At 33.0% G+C, this 25,600-nt stretch overlaps 5 protein-coding genes across 9 annotated transcripts; 2 read left to right on the forward strand and 3 right to left on the reverse strand.

Annotated features, from left to right (window-relative positions):
* The first annotated feature begins 55 nt into the window (after window positions 1-55).
* Rpi135 (RNA polymerase I subunit Rpl135) lies at window positions 56-5,474 on the forward strand. Its single transcript, XM_070674764.1, has 16 exons — window positions 56-506; window positions 668-1,000; window positions 1,122-1,361; window positions 1,450-1,772; window positions 1,865-2,124; window positions 2,203-2,445; window positions 2,544-2,821; window positions 2,897-3,094; window positions 3,199-3,306; window positions 3,463-3,639; window positions 3,725-3,939; window positions 4,022-4,160; window positions 4,248-4,404; window positions 4,518-4,771; window positions 4,909-5,073; window positions 5,184-5,474. Exons 1-16 carry the CDS (start codon window positions 438-440, stop codon window positions 5,379-5,381), a joined length of 3,357 nt encoding a protein of 1,118 aa, XP_070530865.1. The 5' UTR covers window positions 56-437; the 3' UTR covers window positions 5,382-5,474.
* Vhasfd (V-type proton ATPase subunit VhaSFD) lies at window positions 4,935-9,981 on the reverse strand. 4 transcript variants are annotated; one of them, XR_011547707.1, is made up of 11 exons: window positions 9,795-9,981; window positions 9,514-9,595; window positions 9,152-9,341; window positions 8,810-9,028; window positions 7,542-7,646; window positions 6,845-7,050; window positions 6,661-6,745; window positions 6,175-6,581; window positions 5,980-6,093; window positions 5,733-5,896; window positions 4,935-5,071 (listed from the first exon to the last, which is right to left on the reverse strand). XR_011547707.1 is itself a non-coding variant. In XM_070674765.1 (10 exons), the coding sequence occupies exons 1-10, from the start codon at window positions 9,850-9,852 to the stop codon at window positions 5,803-5,805; spliced, it is 1,560 nt and encodes a 519-aa protein (XP_070530866.1). In that variant the 5' UTR covers window positions 9,853-9,981; the 3' UTR covers window positions 5,507-5,802. The 4 variants fall into 4 exon arrangements, 2 of the variants coding, with proteins under 2 accessions (XP_070530866.1, XP_070530867.1); XR_011547708.1 differs by lacking the exon at window positions 4,935-5,071 and adding an exon at window positions 5,110-5,492; XM_070674765.1 differs by lacking the exon at window positions 4,935-5,071 and having other exon boundaries at window positions 5,507-5,896.
* A 451-nt stretch (window positions 9,982-10,432) lies between these two features.
* Window positions 10,433-13,617, reverse strand: App-bp1 (Nedd8-activating enzyme E1 regulatory subunit APP-BP1). Its single transcript, XM_070674621.1, has 8 exons — window positions 12,990-13,617; window positions 12,623-12,787; window positions 12,370-12,552; window positions 11,764-12,259; window positions 11,557-11,690; window positions 11,106-11,308; window positions 10,798-10,934; window positions 10,433-10,728 (listed from the first exon to the last, which is right to left on the reverse strand). Exons 1-8 carry the CDS (start codon window positions 13,055-13,057, stop codon window positions 10,498-10,500), a joined length of 1,617 nt encoding a protein of 538 aa, XP_070530722.1. The 5' UTR covers window positions 13,058-13,617; the 3' UTR covers window positions 10,433-10,497.
* LOC139113439 (1-acyl-sn-glycerol-3-phosphate acyltransferase alpha-like) lies at window positions 13,613-19,341 on the forward strand. 2 transcript variants are annotated; one of them, XM_070674623.1, is made up of 6 exons: window positions 13,613-13,711; window positions 17,069-17,254; window positions 17,326-17,459; window positions 17,611-17,792; window positions 17,981-18,146; window positions 18,216-19,341. In XM_070674623.1, exons 1-6 carry the CDS (start codon window positions 13,701-13,703, stop codon window positions 18,380-18,382), a joined length of 846 nt encoding a protein of 281 aa, XP_070530724.1. In that variant the 5' UTR covers window positions 13,613-13,700; the 3' UTR covers window positions 18,383-19,341. The 2 variants fall into 2 exon arrangements, with proteins under 2 accessions (XP_070530724.1, XP_070530725.1); XM_070674624.1 differs by lacking the exon at window positions 13,613-13,711 and adding an exon at window positions 13,818-13,962.
* Window positions 19,342-21,475: 2,134 nt separating this feature from the next.
* LOC139113082 (uncharacterized) lies at window positions 21,476-23,001 on the reverse strand. Its single transcript, XM_070673970.1, has 2 exons — window positions 22,996-23,001; window positions 21,476-22,934 (listed from the first exon to the last, which is right to left on the reverse strand). The coding sequence occupies exons 1-2, from the start codon at window positions 22,999-23,001 to the stop codon at window positions 21,564-21,566; spliced, it is 1,377 nt and encodes a 458-aa protein (XP_070530071.1). The 3' UTR covers window positions 21,476-21,563.
* Between the last annotated feature and the right edge of the window lie 2,599 nt (window positions 23,002-25,600).

Genomic DNA, 25,600 nt, shown 5'->3' on the forward strand with positions numbered 1-25,600 from the left:
ATGCAAGTAACACATGACCGAACAGATTATACGACTAATACTAAGCTTGACGTTTTCGAGGTTACCTATCTTATTGGTGGTGGCATCGATCGAAAATTCCGTACGTTGTATAACTGAATATTGAATCAGACATTTAAAAATTAAATTAAATTAAATACGACAGAATAAAATATAAATAAAACAAAGCAAAATAAAAAGAAAAATTTGCTCTTCGTATTTTTTTTCTGTGACTTTACTCCGCCTAATCTTGTGAACACTAGAAATAATCTCGTGAAACGGAGCATCGGCGGCACGTCAGACACGTGGTGTGTTTGCGATAGCTTGTATTTTTTCTGCGGCGTTTTATTAATTTAAAGCTTTTTCGAACTGCCACGCTTAAATTAGCAAAGTATTCGCAAAACCAGCTGTAGTCTACAGTTGTAATAAATTTATAAAACATGTTGCACGAGCCTAAATTAACGAACACGTCGCCAAACTTTGGCATACCATCGGACAAACAAAACGAGGTTTGATATATAGTTTTATATAAATTTATTTATGGATGTATTTAATATATTAGTAAGCAACATATATTTATATGCAATATTAAAAAAAACTATACAATTCAAAGAATGCTACAGAAAAAAATGTCTTGAAAAAGTTTAAATAATATTACTATTTGTTTCAGTTGTTGCAAACTCTAGGTACTCCTCATATTGATTCCTTTAATTATATGCTAGAAGATGGCCTTTTTCAAATGTTAAGAGACAGTACACCAGTTTATTTAACTCTTCCCAATGAAGACAAGATAGTCATTTGGCTGAATGATGTACATATCTTTAAGCCCAGTGTTCCTTCTAATACAATTGGTGTGAAAACACATAAAATATATCCGACAGAATGTCGACAGAGAGGCAGTACTTATAAGGGTAAGATAATTGTGAAACTTGGATGGTCTATCAATGGTGAAGAACAGGAACCTTTTGAGAAAGATTTAGGAGAAGTTCCAATCATGGTCAAGGTAAAAACCAAATATGATTTTCTAACTTGATTATTGAGCCATACTTAGCAGTATTTTAGGAGAATATTTTTATCTATATTAAAATATAATTTTTTAATACAATAAACATGATACTTTGCAGTCTAATCGATGTCATTTAAACAAAATGAGTCCAAATGAATTAGTCACTCATGGTGAACATGAAGAAGAATGGGGTGGATATTTTGTAATAAAAGGTTTGGAACGACTTATACGTATGTTAATAATGACGAGACGAAATTATCCTATTGCTATTAAGAGACCAATTTGGAAAGGTCGTGGTGAACAATTCAGTGAATTTGGAATTTATTTGAGATGCGTTCGAGAGGATAACACTGCCATTGTGTGTACCTAAACAGAATTTTTTTGTGTTATTTCTTTTAATATTTTCGCACGTTATATATTATTATAATCTCACTTGTCTTTTGTAGAACAATACACTGCACTACGTGATTGATGGTTCTGCAAAATTTGCATTTACATACAAGAAAGCTACATACTATGTACCGTTAATATTGATGTTAAAATGTTTGATAGATGTGACTGATTTGTATATTTATAAAGCACTAATTGCCGGATGTGAAGATGATCTTTATTACAATAATAGCGTCATGAATATGTTACGTTCAGTACACGAAGAAAATCTACACTGGCACGAACAGTGTAAAGCATACATAGGGAACATATTTAAAGTAAAATTCATCGATTTGCCTGCAGATGCGACTGATATAGACGTTTGCAATTACATTATCAAGTGAGTATAATTCAAATTTTTATTTAATTTTTAAATATATGTTGTACATTTTTTAAATATTATCTCGAATTAATTATTTTTATCTTATATAGACATTGTGTTGCTATTCATCTTGACGAGCCTATCGACAAATTTCATTTACTTGTATTTATGACGAAAAAACTGTTTGCTTTTGCAAATAATAAATGTGCTGTTGAGGGTGTAGATTCTGTTATGATGCAAGAATGTTTAGTAGGTGGGCACTTGTATTTACAAGTTCTTAAAGAAAAACTGTCCTCATGGCTAGTAGGAGTCAAACTTCAAATTCTCAAACGTGCGAAAAGCGCTGGTAATAGATACACTTTAAATATGCGTAAGTATTTTATTTTTTATATAAATATCGTTAAAAAATTAAATTTAATATATAAATAAATTTATTTTTTATATTTAGAGGAAATGTTAAACGTCACTAAATTTCGAAGCAACATCGATTCACAAATGGAACATTTCTTATCTTGTGGAAATATTAAATCATCTTCTGGTTTGGGACTTATGCAAAGTACTGGTCTTACGATTGTTGTGGAAAATATTAATAGAATGCGTTATATGAGTCATTTTCGTGCGATACATAGAGGAGCGTTTTTTCAAGATATGAGGACTACTGAAGCTCGTCAGTTGTTGCCTGATGCATGGGGTAATTATAAATCGTAGTGTAATATTAATATATTACATAAATTGTCATAAAAATTTTTATAATATATTAATTTATAAATAATTATAATATGTTTATAGGATTTATCTGTCCGATTCATACACCAGATGGTACTCCATGCGGATTGCTTAATCATTTAACAATGAATTGTATCGTTACAAAACATCCAGCTTCGAAATTAAAAGCTGCGATACCCGCAATATTAATAGATCTTGGAATGATTCCAATATCTATTGCAGATGATTGGAGAAATTCGTATAATGTAATGTTAGATGGAAAATTGATTGGTTTAATTGAAGATAAAATTATTAATAAACTAGTGTATAAATTGAGATTGCTTAAAATAAAAGGTGAAGAAGTAAGTTGTAAATGCGATATCTTTGATTTTACTTATAACGTGGTATAATACGTAATATTAATGTTTTATTTTTAGATACCATCAACATTGGAAATTGCGATGGTACCAAAGAAAAAGATTCCAGCTCAATATCCAGGATTATTTTTATTTACTAATGCAGCTAGAATGATGAGACCGGTAATAAATTTAGCTACACAACAAATTGAACTTATAGGAACGTTTGAACAAGTTTACATGGATATTTGTGTAATTCCTGAAGAAGCATATGAAGGGGTATATATGTATAATTTATATATATATATATATATATATATATATATATATATATTGTTTTTTAAGTTTTTTAATTTGTTTAATAATTTAACTTTTTTTATTAGCTGACAACTCATCAGGAAATAAGCTCGACAACAATCTTCAGTAACTTAGCCAATCTCATCCCTATGCCAGATTGTAACCAAAGTCCAAGAAATATGTATCAATGTCAGGTAAATTTATATATAAATAATGTCAATAACAATCTACAGAGTTTTAAATTATAAAATTGTTTCTTCTTGCATCTAAATTGCAGACTATGAATTTATTAATACGACATAATGGTGATTAAATATATTAATTTTTATGTAACTAATTTAATCTCACAGATGGGTAAGCAAACGATGGGTACACCATGCCACAATTGGCAACAACAGTCACAAACAAAATTATATAGATTGCAAACACCCGCTGCACCACTCTTTAGGCCGGTACATTACGATAATATTAACATGGATGATTTTGCAATGGGCACCAATGCGATAATTGCAGTCATCTCATATACAGTGAGCTATCATTTTATTATTCAATACTTCTATCAATAATTTTTTTTTATAAATTTTATAACTGTATTAATAAATTGATTTGCAGGGATATGATATGGAAGATGCAATGGTTATTAATAAGTCATCGTTTGAACGTGGGTTTGGACATGGAACGATTTATAAATCCGAGTTCGTTGATTTGAATGATAAAAAGAGTTATTTTGCTCGTGATCCAGAGAAACCTGAGCTTTTAAAAACAATAGATGTCGATGGTTTGCCTATGCCAGGCATTATTATTAAAGAAGGAGATCCATACTATTGGTAAATGTAGCTTTAATATTTTTACAACGTGGTCTCTTTATTTTAAAAATGTAAAATATTATTAATAATTTATATTTAACAGCTATTTCGATTCTGATAACGCTCAATATGTTATTGGAAGATATAAAAGCACAGAAAACGCTTACGTTGACACTGTAAAACTGTGCGGTACATTAAATTCTCAAGATTCTCGAAGAGCATGCATTACATTCCGTATTCCCGTTAGTATAAATGCAATATATATGTATTTTTTATTTCCATGTATATAAATGTTAAATCAAATTTATATTTTAATTAATTTTTTTTAGAGAAATCCCACAGTTGGAGATAAGTTTGCATCAAGAGCGGGACAAAAAGGAATTCTCTCGCGGTTGTATCCTGTCGAGGATTTACCATTTACCGAGACTGGAATGGTACCCGATATTATATTTAATCCGCATGGTTTCCCGAGTCGTATGACAATAGGTAGGCTGATAATAACAGAAACGATAATAACTAACTAACGTTAAAGATTTTAAGAAATTATAAAGAAAATGTATTTGTAATTTTTAACGTTTAATTATTTCCTATCATTATAGCTATGATGATTGAAGTAATGGCTGGAAAATCAGCAGCTATACACGGACTTGTTCACGATGCCACGCCCTTTAGGTTTAACGAAGACAATACAGCCATCGACTATTTCGGAAAATTATTAGAACTCGGTGGTTATAATTATTATGGAAATGAAAGAATGTATTCTGGTATTTATGGATGTGAGATGACTGCCAGCATCTTTTTTGGTGTTGTACATTATCAAAGATTGCGACATATGGTCTCCGATAAATGGCAGGTAACGCGTGAATTTTTGTATTAATATCTATTATAATTTCTTATTTGTTTTCTATATATTTTTAAACATAGTTTGATAATTGATAATTTAATTTTTTTTAAATTACAATGAGAATAAACTAAACGTTTACTTGCCAGGTGAGAAGTACTGGACCGATCGACATGTTAACAAGACAACCTATTAAAGGTCGTCGACGCGGCGGCGGTATTCGATTTGGAGAAATGGAACGAGATGCTTTGATTTCACATGGTTGTTCGTATCTTCTTCAAGATCGTCTTTTTCATTGTTCCGATAAAATGACTGTAAGTGACATAATAAAATTTTCTAATATGCCAATATGAACATGTTAAACAATTATATTTTTATGCACTATTTCGTTTACACATCTAAGTCAAATTAATATTATTTTCAGACCTTAGCATGTTTAAAATGCGGATCATTACTTGGACCAGAAGTCATAGTGACAAGTAGATACGACGAAAAGAAGTGCCGTTTATGTGGCGAAGAAGATATGGTCGATGAAATTGAGATACCGTATATTTTCAGATTTCTTGTAGTACAACTTGCATCATGCAATATAAATGTTAAATTAAAATTTAGGCGAGTTTAATGTTGAAATATGTTTGTACGTGACGTAGGTGTAATATTATGTGTACAAATTTTCTCAACAGAATAAAATTTTATTTTTTAACATTCCAGAAAACAAATTCTATTTATAAATCTAAAATATACGATAAAATTTATTAGACTGACGTTTATATATCTATTTCACATTCGTGATGTAAAACACTTATATATACACAATTTATCAATTACTTATGTTAAAAAATTAATTTGCACAAAAAAAGAGACAAATTTAACTTTTTTTTCTTACATTGATATATAATGGAAGGGAATGTAAATATTGAATTATATTTTACAACAAGCGAATATTAGACTATATATATATATATATAATTACCTTGCGAACCATATCTAATATTTTTTTAATTTTCTCAAAACCAAAATATTTGTACAAGTTGCATGAAAGTTCAAGCTTTTGCTGGCACTTGCGCTCCTGGTTTATTGGTGGGTGCTCCTGAAGCACCTGTTTGTTCTTTCTCTAATTGCTTTCCAAGATACTCCCTAAAAAATAATAATTATTAACATTTTAATTAATATATTTAAATTAAACAATAAAAAAATTTTTTTTTAATTCTAGAACTCACCAATTATGTACCATAAGTTTTTGCACTGCAAGGAGAGCCTCGTATCTGACATTAGGATCCTCATGCCCGAGAAGCTGCATCACGCGCTGTTTTCCGCCAAGTTGTTCAATTATGCTAAAATACATGGAACAGCATTTTAATCAAGTAAGTACATTTTAGTTTACATTTATTTTTACTATAAATAAATCGACATACTGCTTGCCACGTGGATAATGGCGCACGTATTCGCCAATGTCGAAACTGGCTACGCTAAGAACGAGTGGATCTTTGCTGGTCTCTAATAGATGGACCAGAATTCGCAAGAGTTCGTAATTCTTTTCGTTAAGACGACTCGCATTTTCGCGCCAGAATTTGCCTGATTTGTGAACGGGAGACCATTCTAAACGACCAGATTTTACTTCTGTCGAATATTCGTCAAATGAACTTAAATCTTGCACGGACGCTTGCAATTTGTCATTGAGGAATTCAATATCATCAGTGATGTCTTCGTCGTCGAATTTTCGTTGGCATAATATCGAAAGTTGCTTCAATACCTTGCATTGAACCATGGCGATGCAATGTTCCTTAGCAACTTGTCCATCTTCTACTTTCTCAATCAAATTCTATCACATAACAAAATTTTTACCGAGATATAATCTTACATAACTATTATCCCTACTTTATAACGCATTTCTAACTTACCCTAAATACTGCAAGTATAATACGCGTTACTTTTTCTTTAACTGAGTCGCTGAGAATATCGGCAAGAATAGGAATGACATTGAATCTACGGCACACAATTAATACGTAATTAGATAACATCGTGATAAAATTTTATCAACTAGATTATTTTTAATAGAATGTCAAATAAGACAAAGATACTCACTTATTCATCTTTTCTGCCAAAAGGGGGTTGAAAGTAAGTACCCACAAACAGAAAATAAGCTGATATTGCACTTGAAAGTTTACTCTGCCCGACAGAACACTAAGTAAAGTCGAAATTCCATCGACGGACACGAATGCAAAACGATATTCGTCTATACGAAGCATCATTTGTAGACATCGCGCCACTGATTGAATGTACTCATTGTTCTAAGAAAAATTAAAATAATTAAATTATATTTTATACAATTTTTTTTACAAATATATGGAAATAAAAAAAAAACACGATAGATTTTTTTCCAGTATTAAAGAACAAGCGCTTAATAAATATATTGCTACATGCAAAAAATACGTCAGTAAAATAACTCAATATCTTAAAAAAGAAAGAGAAACAGATTCAACACTTATTAAGAGAAAAATACATTATATAAGTTTGCAAGTTGGTTTAAGGTTTTAAGGAATTTTATAAATATAACATTCACATGAAGTAAGGATTTGTAAAGCATAAATCATGCATATTTGTGTTTAAATTTTATCAATCGTGTCCTGAAAAATAAGAGATACTTTTCCAAAATACCAATCAAATGTCCCGACGAATTATTAGTGGCTCGCTTGTTGGCAGAATGTAATAAAAAAAAAATTTATAATTTGTTTAAAGTAATAAATAATACACTACTGTGATTAATCGTTACAAAACCAACCGGGTTGAGTAATTCGTGCAGTTCATTAGCCTCCTTGGCTTGTTCCGCAGTAGTATCTTGTTCTAGTCCCACATGCAAGTCTGTGTGATCCTGAAGAGCATCAAACTAAAACCCCATCTCATTTCTTTTTTATCTATTACAAATTCTATTGTAATTTAAAATTTTTTATATTTAAAGCTTGAACATGGAAGCAAAATATCTAGTTGTCAGTTACAGGACAATTTGTCATTTCTTGAATGGTTAGTTATGTGTATTTGTAATTTTAGATTTAATTTTTATCAATTTTTCACACAGACTTTTGCCATATAAATTCTATAATCGAATGCCATACAGACGTTTGCCACAATCCATCCCACAGATTAGTATGTTAAAAGTAAAAATTAATTTTATAAAATAATAATATCGCAAACAATTGCCAATTAAAATTATCTAAAGTGGTTATATCAATGTTAGTATAGCAAAAAGCATTAAAAAAGGCACCATATTAATTTTTTTTATAAATACTAGAACAAACTATGAGTATGCTATTTTTAAATATAATTTTATTTTTATTTTCCAAAAAAAATCAATCCAAACGATGTTTTACTAAAATAAAAAAAAAAAAACCTGGTTTGTTCTAGTAATCATTAAAAAAGTGGTAGCAAATTTTTTTTTCCCTTTTTTACGTTTAAACATTCTCGTACTAAGTACAGTTAAATTTTACCTAACTGAGTCCTTAAATAAATGGTAACCGTTCACCATATACCGAACGTTGCATGAATAATTAATCAATTTAAAGCGTGCAAATTTTTTTTTTTTTTTCTTACAAGTTTATCTATCCTTGGGTAAAATGCAAAAAAAAAACCTCAAAAAACCCATGCAGCATGCAATTAACACTCACATGTTAAACTTATGTTAACAACTAATACTACAGCTCTTAAACATAGATAATTTGACTATGAGAAAAGTACACATTTTTTTCAACATACAATTAGTCAAAGCCGTTAAATTATTATTAAACAATTATTAGGTGTGTATAAAAAAAAATGTTTTTGCAAACAATTCTAAAATTTAAATAAGAAATATTGATAGCACAGTTTTAAACTGTATATTTATTACGGGAGAATCTTAATTAAAAGGTAAAAAAAATCGTTCTTTTTTTTTCTCAAAAGTCGATAGTAAAATTTTTTAATTACGAATAGTTAATATATTTAATTAAAATAATTATAAAATTTATTAATACTCTAAAATAAAAATAAAATAAACAAGCAATAATCTATTAAACTCACGCTAAGTTTTAGTTGATCCTTGAGCCATGTCAAATAAAACTGAAGATCAGTTTTTTCCATGAGATCATGACTCCAGCAAGCCAGCTTGGCTATAATACGCGACGTCATATTCATTATAAAGCCATCTTGCCTATTCAACAAATTGAGGAATGGTCCCCAAACAGATTCTCGTTTTCGCGTAGAATACTCGCGGAAGATTTCGACGCGACTGCGGTCTTCCTATAAATATTATTAATCAACTTTTATTAATTAATATTTTTTTATGAAAAATGTTGGCAAAATATATATCAATAAGAAAAATTTATTTAATTCAGAATATTCTATAAAAAAAAAGTGTTATACCTGTAGCATATCATCAATCATTGTGAGAATATACTGTATAGTTTGATCTTTTGAAACATAGCCAAGCAAATTAAGAAAAGTTTTAGCTGCTTGATGTGGATTTTCCTTCAATTTATTCTCCCTTGTTTTAGCATCACTGAAGTCAAAGGCAGCAATAAAATCATAATCTTCTTTCGATATCATCTGAGATCTGAAAATTTTTAATATTAGAATATATTCCTACATGATTCCTGTAGTTAATTTTCTTGTTACATTTAAGTGTAATAAATTGTAACCAGGATACACTTAAAAAATAATAAACCAAATTTTTCAGGTAAATACAATAGAATCTAACGTTTTCAAAGTTATATATGATCGCTTACTGAAAATATGGTTGCCAATTAATTCGTTGATTTCTAATATCGGCAGCTTGCTGCTGGAGCACACTCGTAGCTGCCAGCATATCTGCAAAATCGCATAGGTTAATATTTAAATATCAGCACAAAATCTAAAAGTCAGTAGGATAAACTTCATTCAAGTTTAAAATACGAGAATGATACAGTTATTAAACAAGTAGTAAAAACAGATTGGATTGCTGGGAGGGGCAGTCTGTCACGCGAGTAAATCTCCTTCGAGTAATTACAAAATATCGTTCCATAATTACCGATCTTCTCGTCCGGCAGCGCCGGTATAATGTTCTTGATATTTGCACGGTCCACCATGATTACGGTTGAGATTTCACGCCAATTAGAGATATAATTCTGTTAAGAAAACTCAGCGTTCAATCTTCCTCTTCGTCCTCTCTGTCTTTTTCAGCTGTTCGATCACAAGACCACACAAGACCACGCGAATGCCAACCTGAGCTGACGTTTGGTAAATTGTCACGATATCGCTAGACGCGTCGGAACTTTCGTTTGCGTGTGGTGCAGCCATGCTTTCGATTACTCATAAGCAGTAGATAAATAAAAGAAAACCGTAATAATGAAAAAGTTTTATATTCGAATTAAATGTTTGTTAAATTAATAGAAATATCAGATAATCGGATTTAATTAAATAAATTAAATTTTGACTTTAATATTTATATATATATATATATATATATAAAGATTAATTCTCTGTTTGTAACAAATTTAATTAAAAAATAAAAACGAGACTATTGTAATTATTTAAAAAAAAAATTAGATGTAAAGCTAAATATTTTTTTAATTACTTAAAAATTAAGGTAATTGTTCATATACTATGCCTGTATCTATTAATGTGCATTTGTATTTTAAAATTTAAAGAACTCACAAAGAATTAATATAAGCTACAAGATTGCATTATCACTTTAATTAACATAGATTTTTCTTTTCACATAATAATCCACATTAAAAGGAGAATGTTCCTGAATATGATGTGGCGGCGTCATAAATAAAGGTATTGTGAACGGGTTTATATTGATTCGTAATGAGTTTGATAGCCTCTTGTGCCGCAAGTCCGCCTAGAAATGCCGAAACGGAATGCAACTCCGCACCACCAAATCGACAAAGTTCGTGTACGTAATCGTCTTTGGCTAATGGACCACATCCCCATTCGCTCAACAATTTTGTGAGGCATGTCTATAATACGACACAGTAATGAAATAATTGTAATGCAATAACTACATCACACCGAAAAAAAAATAGTACCTTAAGTTTTACGATATCAGGTTCCACTTGATCATCAAATTCGCCAGGATACGAATTATATTCTGCCTGAAATTTATCTACTCCTCGAAGCATGACATAATAGATCATCATACTCTCTGGATTTTCTAAATTTTGAACTGTAAAAAAATAAGTTTAGTTAGAAATAATAAATATTTGATCAGTAGCTATTCATTAGAAAATAAAATTAACTAAAAGAAACTAAATACGATTTTTTTTCTTTTAATTTTACAATCTCTATAAAAAGTAATAAAATTTAATAATATATTTTTTTAGAAAAAAAAAATTACCTATAATATTAGTATCAAAAACTTTAGGATCATATTCGTCCGCAATGCAGCTTCCTTTTTCTACATAAATGTTAGCGGCATGTCTGCAAAACAGCTTAACGTCCTTTTCTAAGATCGAATCTGACGATCTTCCCAACTGACGTAATAATTGTAAAGTACGCCTCCATACAGCTTCCGCATCTGCTGATGCTTGTTTATGATAACTAAAATTAATTTACTATTACCAAGACTTAATTTATAATAGATTGGAAAGTAAAGCACGAAAAAGTATATGTTGCAATCGTAATGTACATTAATAAAATAAGTTTAAATCGGAAATATAACTTTTTTATACTTTTCATTATTAATAAATTTACTAACAAAATACTCATTTACACTAACACAGAAGATTAATTAAATTACTTTTTCGTGCATTATTTTATATAACTGTCATTTTTGGATTATTATGTACATTTGTTGGAGTGCAATGTATTTTTCAGTATCGGCAGTCATATCGGGTAGAGTACCCTTAAGTGGTAGTAATCCTCGTCCTTCGTTATCGATGAAATCACGAACTGCTTTTGCAATAATCCAAAAAGAGCTGCTCTAAAATATATCAATCAATGTAAACACATGCTTTCAAATAATATATGAATTATATATAATATTTTATTGGTACCTTTGCTGTTAAATTAATGCAACGATTATCGTTTAAAATATTTATAACGCTATCGGGAATATCGCTCACTCTTATACATGTATTTACAGCCTTCATAGCTTCTTCAAAGTTTTCCTCACTATTAGAAGAATCCTGATTATCGCGTCTCATGCCATTTTTTATCATATCCCTGAGCTGCTGCTTTTCTTTGTAAGTTTTTGGTAAAGCACCATGCACTGAAATCCATTTTTCTAAGTATTTGTACAAAATAATTAAGTATGGTACATGGCAATGATCTTTAAAATTCATTTCATCTAGATTTATAGAATCTATGTGGTTCTTTAAGCTATCAAATGGTCTGTCTAGGCGTAAATCTGGTGTTTCATTATCCGGATGAGTTTCTACAACTGTATGCTCCTTGATTTGAATCCTCATATATGCGATAAAGCCTAAGCTTTTACATACTATTAGAGGAATATTCAATTCCCAAAGTCTTTTCGACAGAAGAATTAACGTTCTGAAAATATTTTTAAAAAGATATTTATCATTATGTATTTAGATATTTAATTAATATACAATTTTATTAAGTATTTTTTAAAATTATAGTATCTGTAACAGCAGTCTTACTTTTCAGTCAAGGCAGTTGCCACAACTACAGTGAAACTATTAAAAAAATCAGGACTGTTAGATAAAATTTGTTCAGGCTCCTCATCAATGTAATCACCAGTCACATCTGGATTCAGTTCTAAGAGCATTTGAGTAGCCACTTGTGCTCTAGATTTTTTAATACTATCAGCTTCTAGAAAAAAACTAAGTCAAATCCATTTAATACATTGCATCAAAGATTTTAATTTTTACCAACAAGATACTGAGTACATACTTAGCTTCAATGTCCTCTCCAGTAATTTTCTTGCCATCAACTATAGTAAATGCTCCTATGCCTGGAAGCACTAGCGATTTCAATACCTCTGTGCCAAGTCCTGTGGCGTTTATAAGACAGACATGAGCAGCCTCTAAATTTGCTTGGCCATGATCACCCCATAGTCTGCCAGGAATGAAAATTACATGTCACAACACTCAAAGATATTGTATGAAAAAACAAAAACTAAATTTTAAGGAGAAAATTAAGAATATCGAGACAGATTTCTCTATGTAACAAAATATATATTAAAAAAAAATAAAAAAAAGCAAACTGAGCTAAAGCTAATAGTCATAACCTCGAACTGTATAACTAGCGATCGGTTTACCTCAATTGGCGATCATATTTCCGGTTTTTCTCGGACTGCTCGGGCGATTTTGACTCGGGGGATGCCATCGAAGAGGAGAGAATTTGACAAAATAACGCAGTGACAGGAAGCACCTGGGGATGCACAGCCGCAAAATTACAGCGGCGGCACCGCACTTGGCGCGCGTAAGTGTGAGTGCCTATCAGTACGAGTATGGGCACTATGAGTCAATGTGTGTGTCTTGTGTAGCGTAGGTGGGAGTATATGTATCGGACGACTTCACATCACATATATATGGATACCGAGCCATTAATTTTGCAGGTAATAATCATCACTTAAACAATATCAGTCAGCCGAGGTACGAATTAACAAAAATCACATAACTCGCAGAAGAAGACGCGCGAAACGCTAATGGAATTGTAAACCAGGACGTAATCGTTATAATATCCAAAAAGAAAGAATTCTTTTCGAATCTTTGATTGTTCATCGAGTGGCTGTTCAAGATTGTACTTTAGACTTTAGACGAGGTTAGAAAAGACTTTATACCGGTCTGCATATTGTTGGCGGAATTTTTTTAAAAAGAAAAAAAACTAGAGATATCGATTGTCATTCGATATTCGCGGGCGCCACGTGCCCGTGGCGGGTTTTACTATAACACGGTTGACGATCGCTGACGTTTGACAGTCTTTGATCAATCGCGGCGAGCGCTACGTGCCTTGAGTATATAACGTCATGTTCAAGACGTGAGTAATCGCCAAGTGTAATAACTATCCTTCTCTCCCCCGCGATTACTTTTATCCGGTTAATTAAGTCTTCGCGCGACTACACGTCGAGAGTCTAATTGTTCTGGTCCTGTATAAACGTCAAAGTTATTGACATCCATCCGGCACGTGAGATACAGATGATGGAACTGACAACGAGACGGGCCGGAGAGTGAAATTTCGGCGTTCACGAGTTACGTTGCCAGTGCGAACCGTACAAAACCGGTGAAAATGTATTTATTCAAAGTGGTTTGTTATTTATTAGCACTCGCAGCTTTTATATTTTATACACATATTTTTTCTTTTTTTTTTTTTTATTACTTTTTATTTATTCAGAACGCGATATTATTTTGTAATTGTATGATCGAGTACAAGATGTTGTACCTCGGTAGCATATACAAATTTGATGTATCAATGCAATTTATATTCGTCAACGTACTGTTAACGATAATAATGCTGATTTCCGACTGTGCATTGTTCCGCGTACAGATAGGATAATTTTAGTTTAAAATTTATTACAAATTAATATTTGAATTAATGTTCAATTAAATTCAATTAAAATTCAACTTAACGTTTGAAAATAGTACAAATCACACATGCATGTGTATGACTTGAGAATTTACGACTATTAATATTCAATATAAATACAGAGATTTTTTGAAAACTTTAAGTTCTCTCTCACAATCTATTTACTGACTTTCTCTTTATCAGGAACACTTGTTATTACTGCAGTGTGATGAGCTTGATGTATAATGTACTCAATGTATTCTTATCGGTATTATTCAGAGACTGAAGCCTTTTTACACAAGTCACTTAAACTAGGCTTATCAATCGAACTTTTCTTTCAGCATAATAGAATCGTATATATACCCCAATGTAACCCAAATTGCGTTTTATTACAGTTAATCGTGGCATTAGCCTTTGTGAAGAACTAATCGAGAACGTTTTTGATTACATTTTGATTACGCCAAAATCTTTTACGTTTATCTCGTGATAACAACGGTGATAGTACCTACATGGTGGCGCACGTATGACCAAACTCTAAATGCAAAAAAGCAGATGTAATACAGCGAAGATAAGGGAAGAAAAATAAATATGATAAACGCTTGAGTTTATATAATGCAAATATTTTTGAGTTTAGAAAGTACTACTATTTAACATATAAAATATTATTTAACTTACCATTATTATTTCCATTGTTGCAATGAAATGAAAGTGCATTTTGTTTGCAGTTTGCGGTTAGACCTGCGTGCGTTATTTTGTAGGATAGCATAGGCCACACGTGGAAAAACTTGTTGAAAATGTTTTTTTTTTTTTTATTTTTCGTTAATCTCGCATGTGAAATGCGTAAGCGTTATCAACGTTTATCGATGGCAAATTTTTCTGGCGTTACTCTTATGTTATCTCAGGACGAACGTAAAGTACGTATTTCAATAATGTACGAAGCTTCGATCGGGCTTATACTCCTTGGGATTTCGATCGGGCTACAATGTTCATTGCCGCGCTTTTACACTTGGCATAAGTCGCGCTCGCATATTTAATAAGTTAGCTCAGCGATTTCTATGCCAACAATAAGTACAGCCACGAAACGGTCGGAAAACTGTTCAAATTATTACCTTCGACGCTCATCGGCGGTTTCATTTCTTCCGTGTAATCGCGTGATACTAAAGTAATAAGTACGATTATGTGTTTTCATGTTTGCGTGTTGTCGTTATAAAAGCACGGCAAGGAAAATACAAAGTTAAAATCGGTCGGATGAATTAAAGCGCGATGTTATTTCGATTATTCGAAATGTTATCTTCAACACCTTCGACACTGTCCTCTCTCGTTCCCTCGCCCTTCAAGCTCGAAACTTGCTGAATAAAATCGTTTAACCTTTAACGAATGAATTGACTCGCTTATCAGCTGGAAGAGTAAAGGACTAGAGTGACAGTCGAGAAGAATTTTGACCTCCGGTCAGTCACGTCATCGGATCATCCGAGTCTCGTGTTTATAACACCGCTTCGGAGTTGCTTTTCGCAATCTTAACCCCATTTTAATGATAATATATGATTAAAAAAAATTCACAAGTGCATGCGCCTTTTCAAATCTAATTTAAATTTACAATAATTAATTTTTTTTTCTTACATTTACCACGGTGCAAAGTATTAATGATGCATTGAAGTAAAGAGCGGGAAGATTGATAAAAACACGTTATGTGCAAATGTTAAGAATTATAATAACGGTATGCACATTAATAAACATTTTAAAATTACCATTAGCGGAAGAAAACAAGGATCACGTATGTGGCGTTAATATCATGTCACATAAGTAGATCTTTTCGTATATTATCAGTGTCTAATAATTTTTTACGATAATGATAACTGGCATAACGTTTCGATATTTTCGAATGCGTCATACCAGTTGAACAAAGAACAAAAAAAAAAAAAAAAAAAAAAAAAATACATGTACGTATAACATTACTGCTTACATTTTTTCAAAGATATTACAATGCAAAGTGCGAAGTCCTAAATATTTCTGAATCACCGCAATCTGTAAAACATATATGATTAAAAATTACGTCTCTTAGCAATCTTGTCAGATTATGGTAAAGTGGACACGACAAATAAGTAGCACACTAATTGAATTAGATGTTATGTACAGAAATATGCTATAAAATTTAAAATCTACATCCGGCAATTTATATTATGTGTATATGCACGTAAATATAAAATCAGTATATATGTACATATGCAATTTTCAATGTCCATTACAATCGTACACGAAACAGTTATTTTGCGGACAATTTGCGATTCGTTGCGGACAAAATGAGCATAAGAAATGCAAAGAATAATACCGATCACGTAACTTAAGTAAATCAAGCATTCGTGGAATCGTATACAAATGATTTCATGAGCGTTATCTTTTTTTTAACATTAAAAACACGATTAAGTGCCTTCTAATCGGCCGTAAAAAGAGAACCTGTCTTTTTATAAACTCTTATTAAACCATGAAGACCGCAAGTGAATTTATAGCATAGATGCGCAATGATGCACGTGAGTTCTTGTACACTACAGAGAACTGCAAAAAATGAACATTATTCTTTTGAGGGCAATTTTTTAAAAATAAAATTAATCCTTTCTTTCACAATAAGTAAGAAACAAATTACTAATTGTTTAAATTGTTTCTTAAAACATTTTTTGACCGTGAAAAAAATGTCGGGATATTAAATTTTAATTAAGATATAGGTAATTGAAAGTGATTGGAAACCAATTCCTTAATATTCTTTTTTTTTTTAATTTTTTAATGAAATTAGTGCGCAATAAGTATAACTAATTATATAAATTTGTATAATTTCAGGGTACTATGTGGAATTTACTCAACGACCGGCATCGCATTGTTATTCCTCTTTGTGCTGCTTTGTGCTTTGAGCGAGAGCGTGAGATATCGAGCGAAATTCACCTTCTTCATAGTGGCGAGCGCACTAGCGGCGGGATTATGGATACCGTTTATGCTGTTTCGAATCGGTAGTTGGAAAAATGCTCTGTAAGTTTTACGAAAATTTAAACTACCAATTTTATTAAGCCTCTTTGTAATATAAATGAAATTTAATTTAGAATGCCGGCGAGATGCGTGGTGATAATAGCGAAGATCATCGGGATGAATTTCCGTTTTCGTGGCAAGGAGAACATTGTCAAGGATTCAGGCTGCGTCGTGCTCATCAATCACCAGAGTTCATTAGACCTTTGTGGTAATCGAGATCAATTATTGAAATCATAATTTTATTGTGTTAAATTACAAAGTGTTCTGGACAAGCGTAATAAAATAATAACGTATATGTAAAAAAAAAAATGTACTTTACTTGAAAGAATTTTAAATGTATAATAAAATTGATCATACAGTTTTAGGTGAACTGTGGCTAGCGATGGACAACTGTACTGTTATTTCAAAAAAGGAGATTTTGTACCTTGGACCATTTGGTTTTGCATGTTGGCTTTGGGGAACAATATTCATCGATAGAAAAAATGCCGGAGAATCGTATCAAATTATTAATGCTACAACAGAATCGATTCGTCAGGGAAAGGTAATTTAATATCATGTAATCATCTTTATGTTATTTTATGTCATACGTAAATTTAAAATTATCTTCGAATAGATTATGTAAAATTAATGTGAGTTGCAAAAATATATTTTAAATAATTTAATTAGAGTAATATGTCAAATCTATATGTATTTTGTATAAGAGTTAATAGTTTTCGTTGATTCTTTTAGCGGAGGCTTCTTCTATTTCCCGAAGGACATAGACATTCAGGTAATTCGTTGCTGCCCTTCAAAAAAGGTGCTTTCCATGTTGCAATTGAATCTCAAATGCCGATTCAACCCGTTGTCGTGTCCAAATATTACTATTTGGACGGCAAATTAAAAAGATTTCATTCAGGTAAACAAGGTTTAATTATTTCTATCATATTTTACGAATATCTCTAAAAACAAATTATTTATATTTCAGGAAATAGTTTTATTACCGTTTTACCGCCTATACCTACCACGGGCATGACCAAAAATGATCTTCCAAAACTCATGGAGCAGGCGTATGAAGTCATGAACAAGACCTTTGTAGAATCCACGGCGGAATGCCTCGAAGAACAGATACGAAGTTTGAAACTTGATTACTAAGCGTTACGAAACATTTGACCTCATCAAATTATAATCTGATTTAATCGTAACACGCGATCAACTGATTTGCATAGGTGCATCTGAAGAATTAAAATGCACATATGATTGACCTTACTATGGTATTAATTTTCAAATGTATGTGATTTCTGCAAGTTTTTTTTTCATATACGCGACGTATCTATCAATTATTGAAATCTTGGTTTTTAGTTTAATAGAACTTGTCTTTATAGATATTTTAATTAATCGTTATCTATTGATTATTAATTCGTTTTTGTTTGTGTTACAATTATGACGTAAATTTAGAATATTATGTCAAAGTTCTTCCATTACTGCTTATACAAAGTTATCTTTAAAAGCCCAAAGAATTTTATGACGCTCAATTTTTTAATAATGCAATTTGTACTTTTTATACCTTACAGAAAAACATAATTTATAACCGAGATTCTTTATTTCTGTATCATTATGCAAAACGCGGCGTTTAGTTTATAACGGATGAATAAAATTGCAATATTAAGTTTAAAAAAGTATGCGTCTATTATATAATTACATATCTCAGATATAAATTATTTATATTACATGTTGAGTAATTTTCATAATGCAAATGCCTTGGTGTTTGAAATCTGTTATTAATATTGTTTGATATCAATGTTTTATATAGATGTAATTGTAACAAACAAAACAATCTCGCGAGCATATCCCATTTTTATTTTTGCCAGCTAAGTCACACATTGGATGCATTCGTTTGCGCAGCAGTCAGCGCAGTTGCAGCACTAGTTCCAGAGGTAGTCTTTCTTCTTACATGTTAAGAAAAAAAGAAATAAATTTTAAACTAGTGCTGTAACTGCGCTGACTGCTGCGTAAAGTACGAATACTCAGAGAATAGGCTCAGAGATTTACTCAAATGGAATATTAATGTTTTCTTCATCCTGAAAATGCATAATAAATATAATATTTCTTCATTCAGAGTTAAATTATTTTCGACGACGAATCTTCGTTAAAAAGAATTTTTCCATGCAATTTAATATTTTTTTATTATTTTTTTTTATTACAATCCGACAGAATTCGACAGCATCGATAGTCTCTCAAGCGGATTTGCTTTGGTTGAACTAATACAACGTAGATGGCGGGGTCAGGTAGTTTCGCTGTCTTTCTATAGTCAGCGAAGATAATAAATTATTCCCTATCGAGTTTAACCGTGCAGATCTCGATGCTGAAACATAAAATTTAAGATCGTTATGTTTTCTGTCACAGTGCTGGGATATAAACTATTGTCCGAGCTCGAGGGAAAACGTAAATACATGAGCATTTAGCTGCGGATAACTGGAAGTGATAGCGCACGCCTGGACGGTGCAGCGAAAATGTATAGAATACCGTTCGATTGCTGTTAAATGGTAAGCGTGACAGATCATAATTTACTAATGCGATAGATATACATACATCAGACTATCTCTCGTGTCTTTCATCGGTCACTATAAGGCAACAGCGAGATTTTGAAACACTTTTAGCCCTTTTAACGAACCCGACAACGTTTGAGTAATTATTTTGACAACGCATGATTTTCTTGAAAGTCCAAATTGACCGACTAACTGGAGAACAAGACGACGGCCTCTTGAGATCGAACAAACCAGGAAGTAGAGCGCCCTCCGGTATCCTCGAGAAGGATCCTTTCATTCTCGCTCAGATGCCTTTCGCAGGCATTCTCGTGCCTTTGAAAACGTCGATTTACTTTACTTTCACTCGTGCGCCGTCTCTCATCAGTGAATACTCTTATCAGGCAAGCCACATCTGTAACAACAATTGTACAATTCGTTTTAATTGAATATTACATTAAAATTCATATAGCATTTTCTATAAAAAGTAATATAAACCAGCAGGATACTCGTTTTATGTAATAAATTTATTTTTCAGGTCATTTAAGGAAGTGGAGATTAATGTTATTAATTTCTATTTGCATTACGTTAAACCTGTGCGATAAATCTAGCCACGTCAACGTTTCAACCGGCACTGGTAATCACTTTCCTAAATAAAATAAAGATTTAGAAAGGTATATCTTACTTATACCGTCTCGTCTCGGCCTTGAAGTAAAAGCGATCCCGTTTCCGTTCGTTGGGCGAACTTGTGCTTTTATTATGTTTCGCGTGTACGTACAGTTATATCGTTGCCGTTCGTGCGGTCAATAACTTTCACGGTAGCGCCCGCGGGTAAAAGCAGAAAAAGTGGCACCAGTCCGTTGCGAGATGCGTCAATTATTCTGACGAACAATGCGCACGACGGAATTCGTTCAAGTAGTTCGTGATACGCGTATTACCTTCCATCGCGCGTGTCGAATCAATTATCCACCTATTTCGATAAAAGGGAAAGAAAAATGGGCCTGTAAACGCGGACGCGAAAGTAAGCCAACGCTACGATTTAGTTACAATTGAAATTAATTACGATCAATTAGGATTGAAATAAGAAATCATATATTATTCTTGTCAATTCGCGGTACACTTTCACCTTTTCGATCTCTTTGATTGCTTTCCAGCGCGTGTTTAATCTTCATTAAGAGGCGAAACGTCGGGCGCATTTTGCACTCGCATGCAACGTGCACCATGCAGGCACAATTTAATGGTAATATTTAAGTCGGACTTGAATTCTTACGCTGCTCGAGATTTTCAAAGCGGTCAATCGTAAACACTATTAAATTAATTGCCGATTATTAATTTTCGATAGGATGGGTTTTCTTGTGCGTTGATAAATCAACTCATTTATTATGAAAAATAGATATAAAATTATGTAACAAAAAAAAATCACAATCGGTGATACAAGGAATAACAGGAAGGAATTACGCTACAATACCTGTCGGTGATATAAATATCGATAACAAATTTAAATATGATTACAGTACGGAATTCTACCTCCATGCAAATCGTACAGTGGACACTTTAAATATAAATATTTCTCTATTTTTTTTTTCTCGTCAGCATACGCGACATTTTGAAGAAATTATTTCTATTTTTCATGGCAAGATCGAGCCAACTTAAGATTAGATAATTAAATAATCTCGAATTTACGATAGATTCGACGTGTAATTACCCGTTCGTCACAAGATCCACGTACGGATCTTGCAATTATAATCTTAAGCCGTTGTCAAATCCTGACAATGTAACGTCACATAGAAAAATTTACAAAACATATATAATTAATATTTACCGCTTGGAACGGAGTACGAGATGGTATCGTATTTTGTGTTACCTGAATCTACATTATAAAATTTTATTCCAGGGTTATAGCCGAGATACTTCGGACTTATGCTAGCGTAAGATCCTTGCGAGTCCGTGGGTGTCCCGTGGGAACTGGATGAGCTGTAGTAGGTGGGAGTGTAGCCGTGACTTCCGGTGTAAGTCACCACGGGATTGGAACTGGAGGCCACGTAGTTCGAACTGACGGTGTAGCTTGCACCACCGCCCGAGTAACCGGAACCGGAAGAACTCGCGTGGTTGACCGGAGTCGCGTAGGAAACGCTCGGACTGGAGTAACTAGAGCTACTGCTGGACGAATAGGATGGCTGATAATTCGCGTGCGAGATGGCATTAGACGATCCCGAGTTCGAGTAAGACCCTGACGCGATCGGTGTCTCGTAGCTGGAACTACCGGACGACACGCCGGACAGTCCGGAGGAGCTGTAAGATCCTGAATAACTGGGCGAACCGGCATGAGACGATAACGCGGAGATTCCGTGAGATCCAGAATTAATTGGAAGACTGTACGTGGATGATCCTCCGTAGATGCCTGAAGATGCTGAAATTCCGTGAGAGGATGAAGACGCTGGAAGATTATAACTGGGAGAACCGCCGTGCGACGGGCTCGCGATGATCAAACCACCTGTCACGGTCTGCGAAGGGCTCGAGGATGCGGAATGGGCGGGTAGACTGTAACCTGATGAAGTGCCCGAGGAACTCAATTGCGATAAACCATGCTGCGGGGATCCCAACACGATTTGAAAACCACCAGATGTCCCTCCATTGCTGTAAGCCGAAAGTCCTTGACCACCGGAGGCATAGACTGGAGCGCTGTACGAGTTAGAGCTGGAAGTGCTCGTGGCACCGCTGCTACCACCGTGAACACCGAAGGTAACGGGACCAGTTTTCGCCGGAGTGAAAAGTGCATTACTACTTCCGCTTCCTAGATTCGCTATGCTGGGCACAGAGTAGGTGCTCTGAGCAGAATATCCACCTAACGAGGCACTTTGTTGGTTTAGTGAGTCATGGCTCAATCCAGGCGATTGGTATCCAGACCCGAGACCACCGGATGGCGCTAAGGAATATCCAATTCTCTGGCCGAAGGAGCCGCCTGAGTTAAGGTAGCCACCGTGTCCTAGAGAGAAGCTACCGGACGATCCACCTAGGTCGTAACCGGAACTCAGACTCGAGGGAGCCGAATAGGAGGAGGAAGATTCCGACGGAAAAGTAATCGAGTGGTCGTTGACACCCCGCTTCTTTGGCTGCAATAGAAGCTGAGACGGTAAGTTTTCGCTGCAGCAGACTCCGCAAACGAAAGCCACCAGAAACACCTACGCAATTGAATTAGTTGTTATTGCACTTCTTCGTACATCACTTTCTAGGATAACCTACTTTCATAAGCTTGATCGGTTCGCGTGAAAGTACAAAGCTGTCACTCAATTATTCGAGTTATTATTGAATCATTTAAACCATGAATAATCGTATTAACAGAACAAAAAGTAGGTGAAACTAATTAATTAACGATATATGCAAAAATTAATTGGACGACCAATCACATAATTACGCGATGTTTCAAGTCGATAGTCGATTAGAAATATGATATGTAATTTAACAATGATCGAACAAGCGGTTAACATGATAACTATATTGCAATAATTAGTTTTATTATTATTTAGTTTAATATCCGTGAGAGAATATTCAATATGCAGTTTAAATTAGATATATTGTAATTGATACAAGAATATTACGTTTAAAAAAAAAACTAATATTTATTAAATGGTATAAAAAAAAGAAGAATTAATTACGGAGCGTATATTAAAATTTAAATAAAATTTCTTCGTGTATCTGTAATGTTGCAAGTTGTTACAGAATGTACTGCACGTACGTATTTTAATTATAAAATAACATATAACATTACACGAACACGGCACAATGCACACGAAAGTATAAGGTGGTTGGTCTACATAAAAATTTAAAACTGTAGGTTTTATCAAACACTTTTGAAAATATGTTACTCACGGTAAGTCGCATGCTTGCTGAAATGAGATTGTCTTCGTGATTAATTCTTGCAACTTAGTGACAGTCAAGTGGTTGAATGATATTATGGATTCTGATACCATTGCTAGCAAGAAGAAAGGTTTTATACATGGATCCCCTCTCGTACGGCAAAAGAAAGGTCTAGGTGAAGGTAAGTCTCCCCGCGCTGATATGTCAAGCGTCCCGTCGCATCGTCGCCGTTTGGCACAGATAGTAGTCAACTGCAGCGTGGGAAATGTTTGCGTGCGGTTTGCAAATTAGGTCTCACCTATGGGTGAAAAGCGCATTAATTTAATCATTGGTCGCTGATTTTCTTTATAAATTAAAAAAAAAAAAAAAAAGAAATTTAAAGAACTTAACAATTTGACGGAAGAAATAAAAAGAAAAAAGAAATCTGAAATTTACTAGCGAAGTGCGCCAACCAAGTAATCGTACAAAATGTTTTCGTGAAAAATATTTTTCATGTTCCTTATGTGAGATATCAAAATTTTACCTTTCAACTTTTTGTACCTTGCTTCGTACCTTTACTTGCAAAGCGTCTCGAGAAAGTACAAGGTTAATCACCTACTGCATTTCCTGTCCTCTTCCGGGATATTTTTGCAATTACAGGTTCTCTTTGTTTTCTTCCTAGTATATTTCCATAAGTGATATCCTATGAGGATCGAAAAAATCTCGGGAAGGTTGCCGTGGTAGGATATGCTAAGCCGTTTTTAATTACTGCATTCTCGTTGAATCGGCGATCTAATTTCAATGCGATAGGAATTACCGTATCAAGTCACTACTTTTTTTTTTTCTAACGAGCTTTATTTAATTTTATTCCTTACTATAATTAATTACTGCACAGGCGGAAGTACTGTCGCGTCAATTATCAAGAGAAATGTAATTGTATACCTAAATCGCAGTAAAATATCTAAATTGTTTTGCATTTTTTCACTTTCGATTTAAACTCGTGAAAGGGGTATCGAATTCAACCTGAAAAAGTACTCTGAATTAATAAAAAAAAAAGTTAATAAGTTGTTCAGTTAAAAAAAAAAAAAAACATTTTTGTACGTGTACCCTTATTCAATTCATTTTAATACCGATTGTAAGAAAATATTAAAAAAAAACCAACAGGTCTTGTAACATCAAGTATTATGTTTCCACGTTAGATTCGTTCATCAGGCTCTTATGTAAAGAACTAGTATTAGAAAGATGTTGACGTTCGCTAACAAGTGTTCTTGAACTACATGTGTGAAAAAAGAGATACTGTCACTGCCATTGAAAGTCAAACGACGTTCGAAAGTAAAATGCACATTTGAAGAAATTAATGAAAAATAGATAGAGCGACTCGTGCGGTCGCACGATTTCTCGTTTTTTTTTTTTTTTTTATCTTTTTATCTTTATACGATAAACATATCATATATAGAAATAAACGCAAGTAAAAGAAGGTAATTGTGATCGTTTTCTCAGCAAGTTGCAATATGTATCTAACTCCATCGAATGTACTAAATTACAGTATCTGAAAATATTCGATCGTTTTACTTTCACTAGCAGGATAAAGAAAGAAACTGTTGCCTGCGGCTATCATTCAATTTAAAAGGCAAAGAATGAAGAGATTTCTTACGATCATTGTCGTGATCTGTTTCCAAGAGATCACGACGAGACAACGACGATCTAAGAAAACGGGACGAAGAGTAAAATGTGATAGAATAAAATGAAATAATGACGCGTCGGTTATCATTTTGATAAAAGTACGGTTGAAATGTATGTAATTCATATCCTCTCTACTTTAAATAAATCTGATATGAATACTAGTTTAGTAAATTATACGTTCAAATAATATTTTTAACTTACGTGCTCGCGGTGACGATGAACGCCGTATATATTTATGTAAATATACTAATACTAAATTTACTGGACATTTATGTTCGTACATAAAATTAACGTACATCAAGAACGAAACTAATAATTTCATTACTTA

Source organism: Cardiocondyla obscurior, linkage group LG02, assembly GCF_019399895.1.
Source record: "Cardiocondyla obscurior isolate alpha-2009 linkage group LG02, Cobs3.1, whole genome shotgun sequence".
Taxonomy (NCBI): Eukaryota; Metazoa; Arthropoda; class Insecta; order Hymenoptera; family Formicidae; genus Cardiocondyla; species Cardiocondyla obscurior.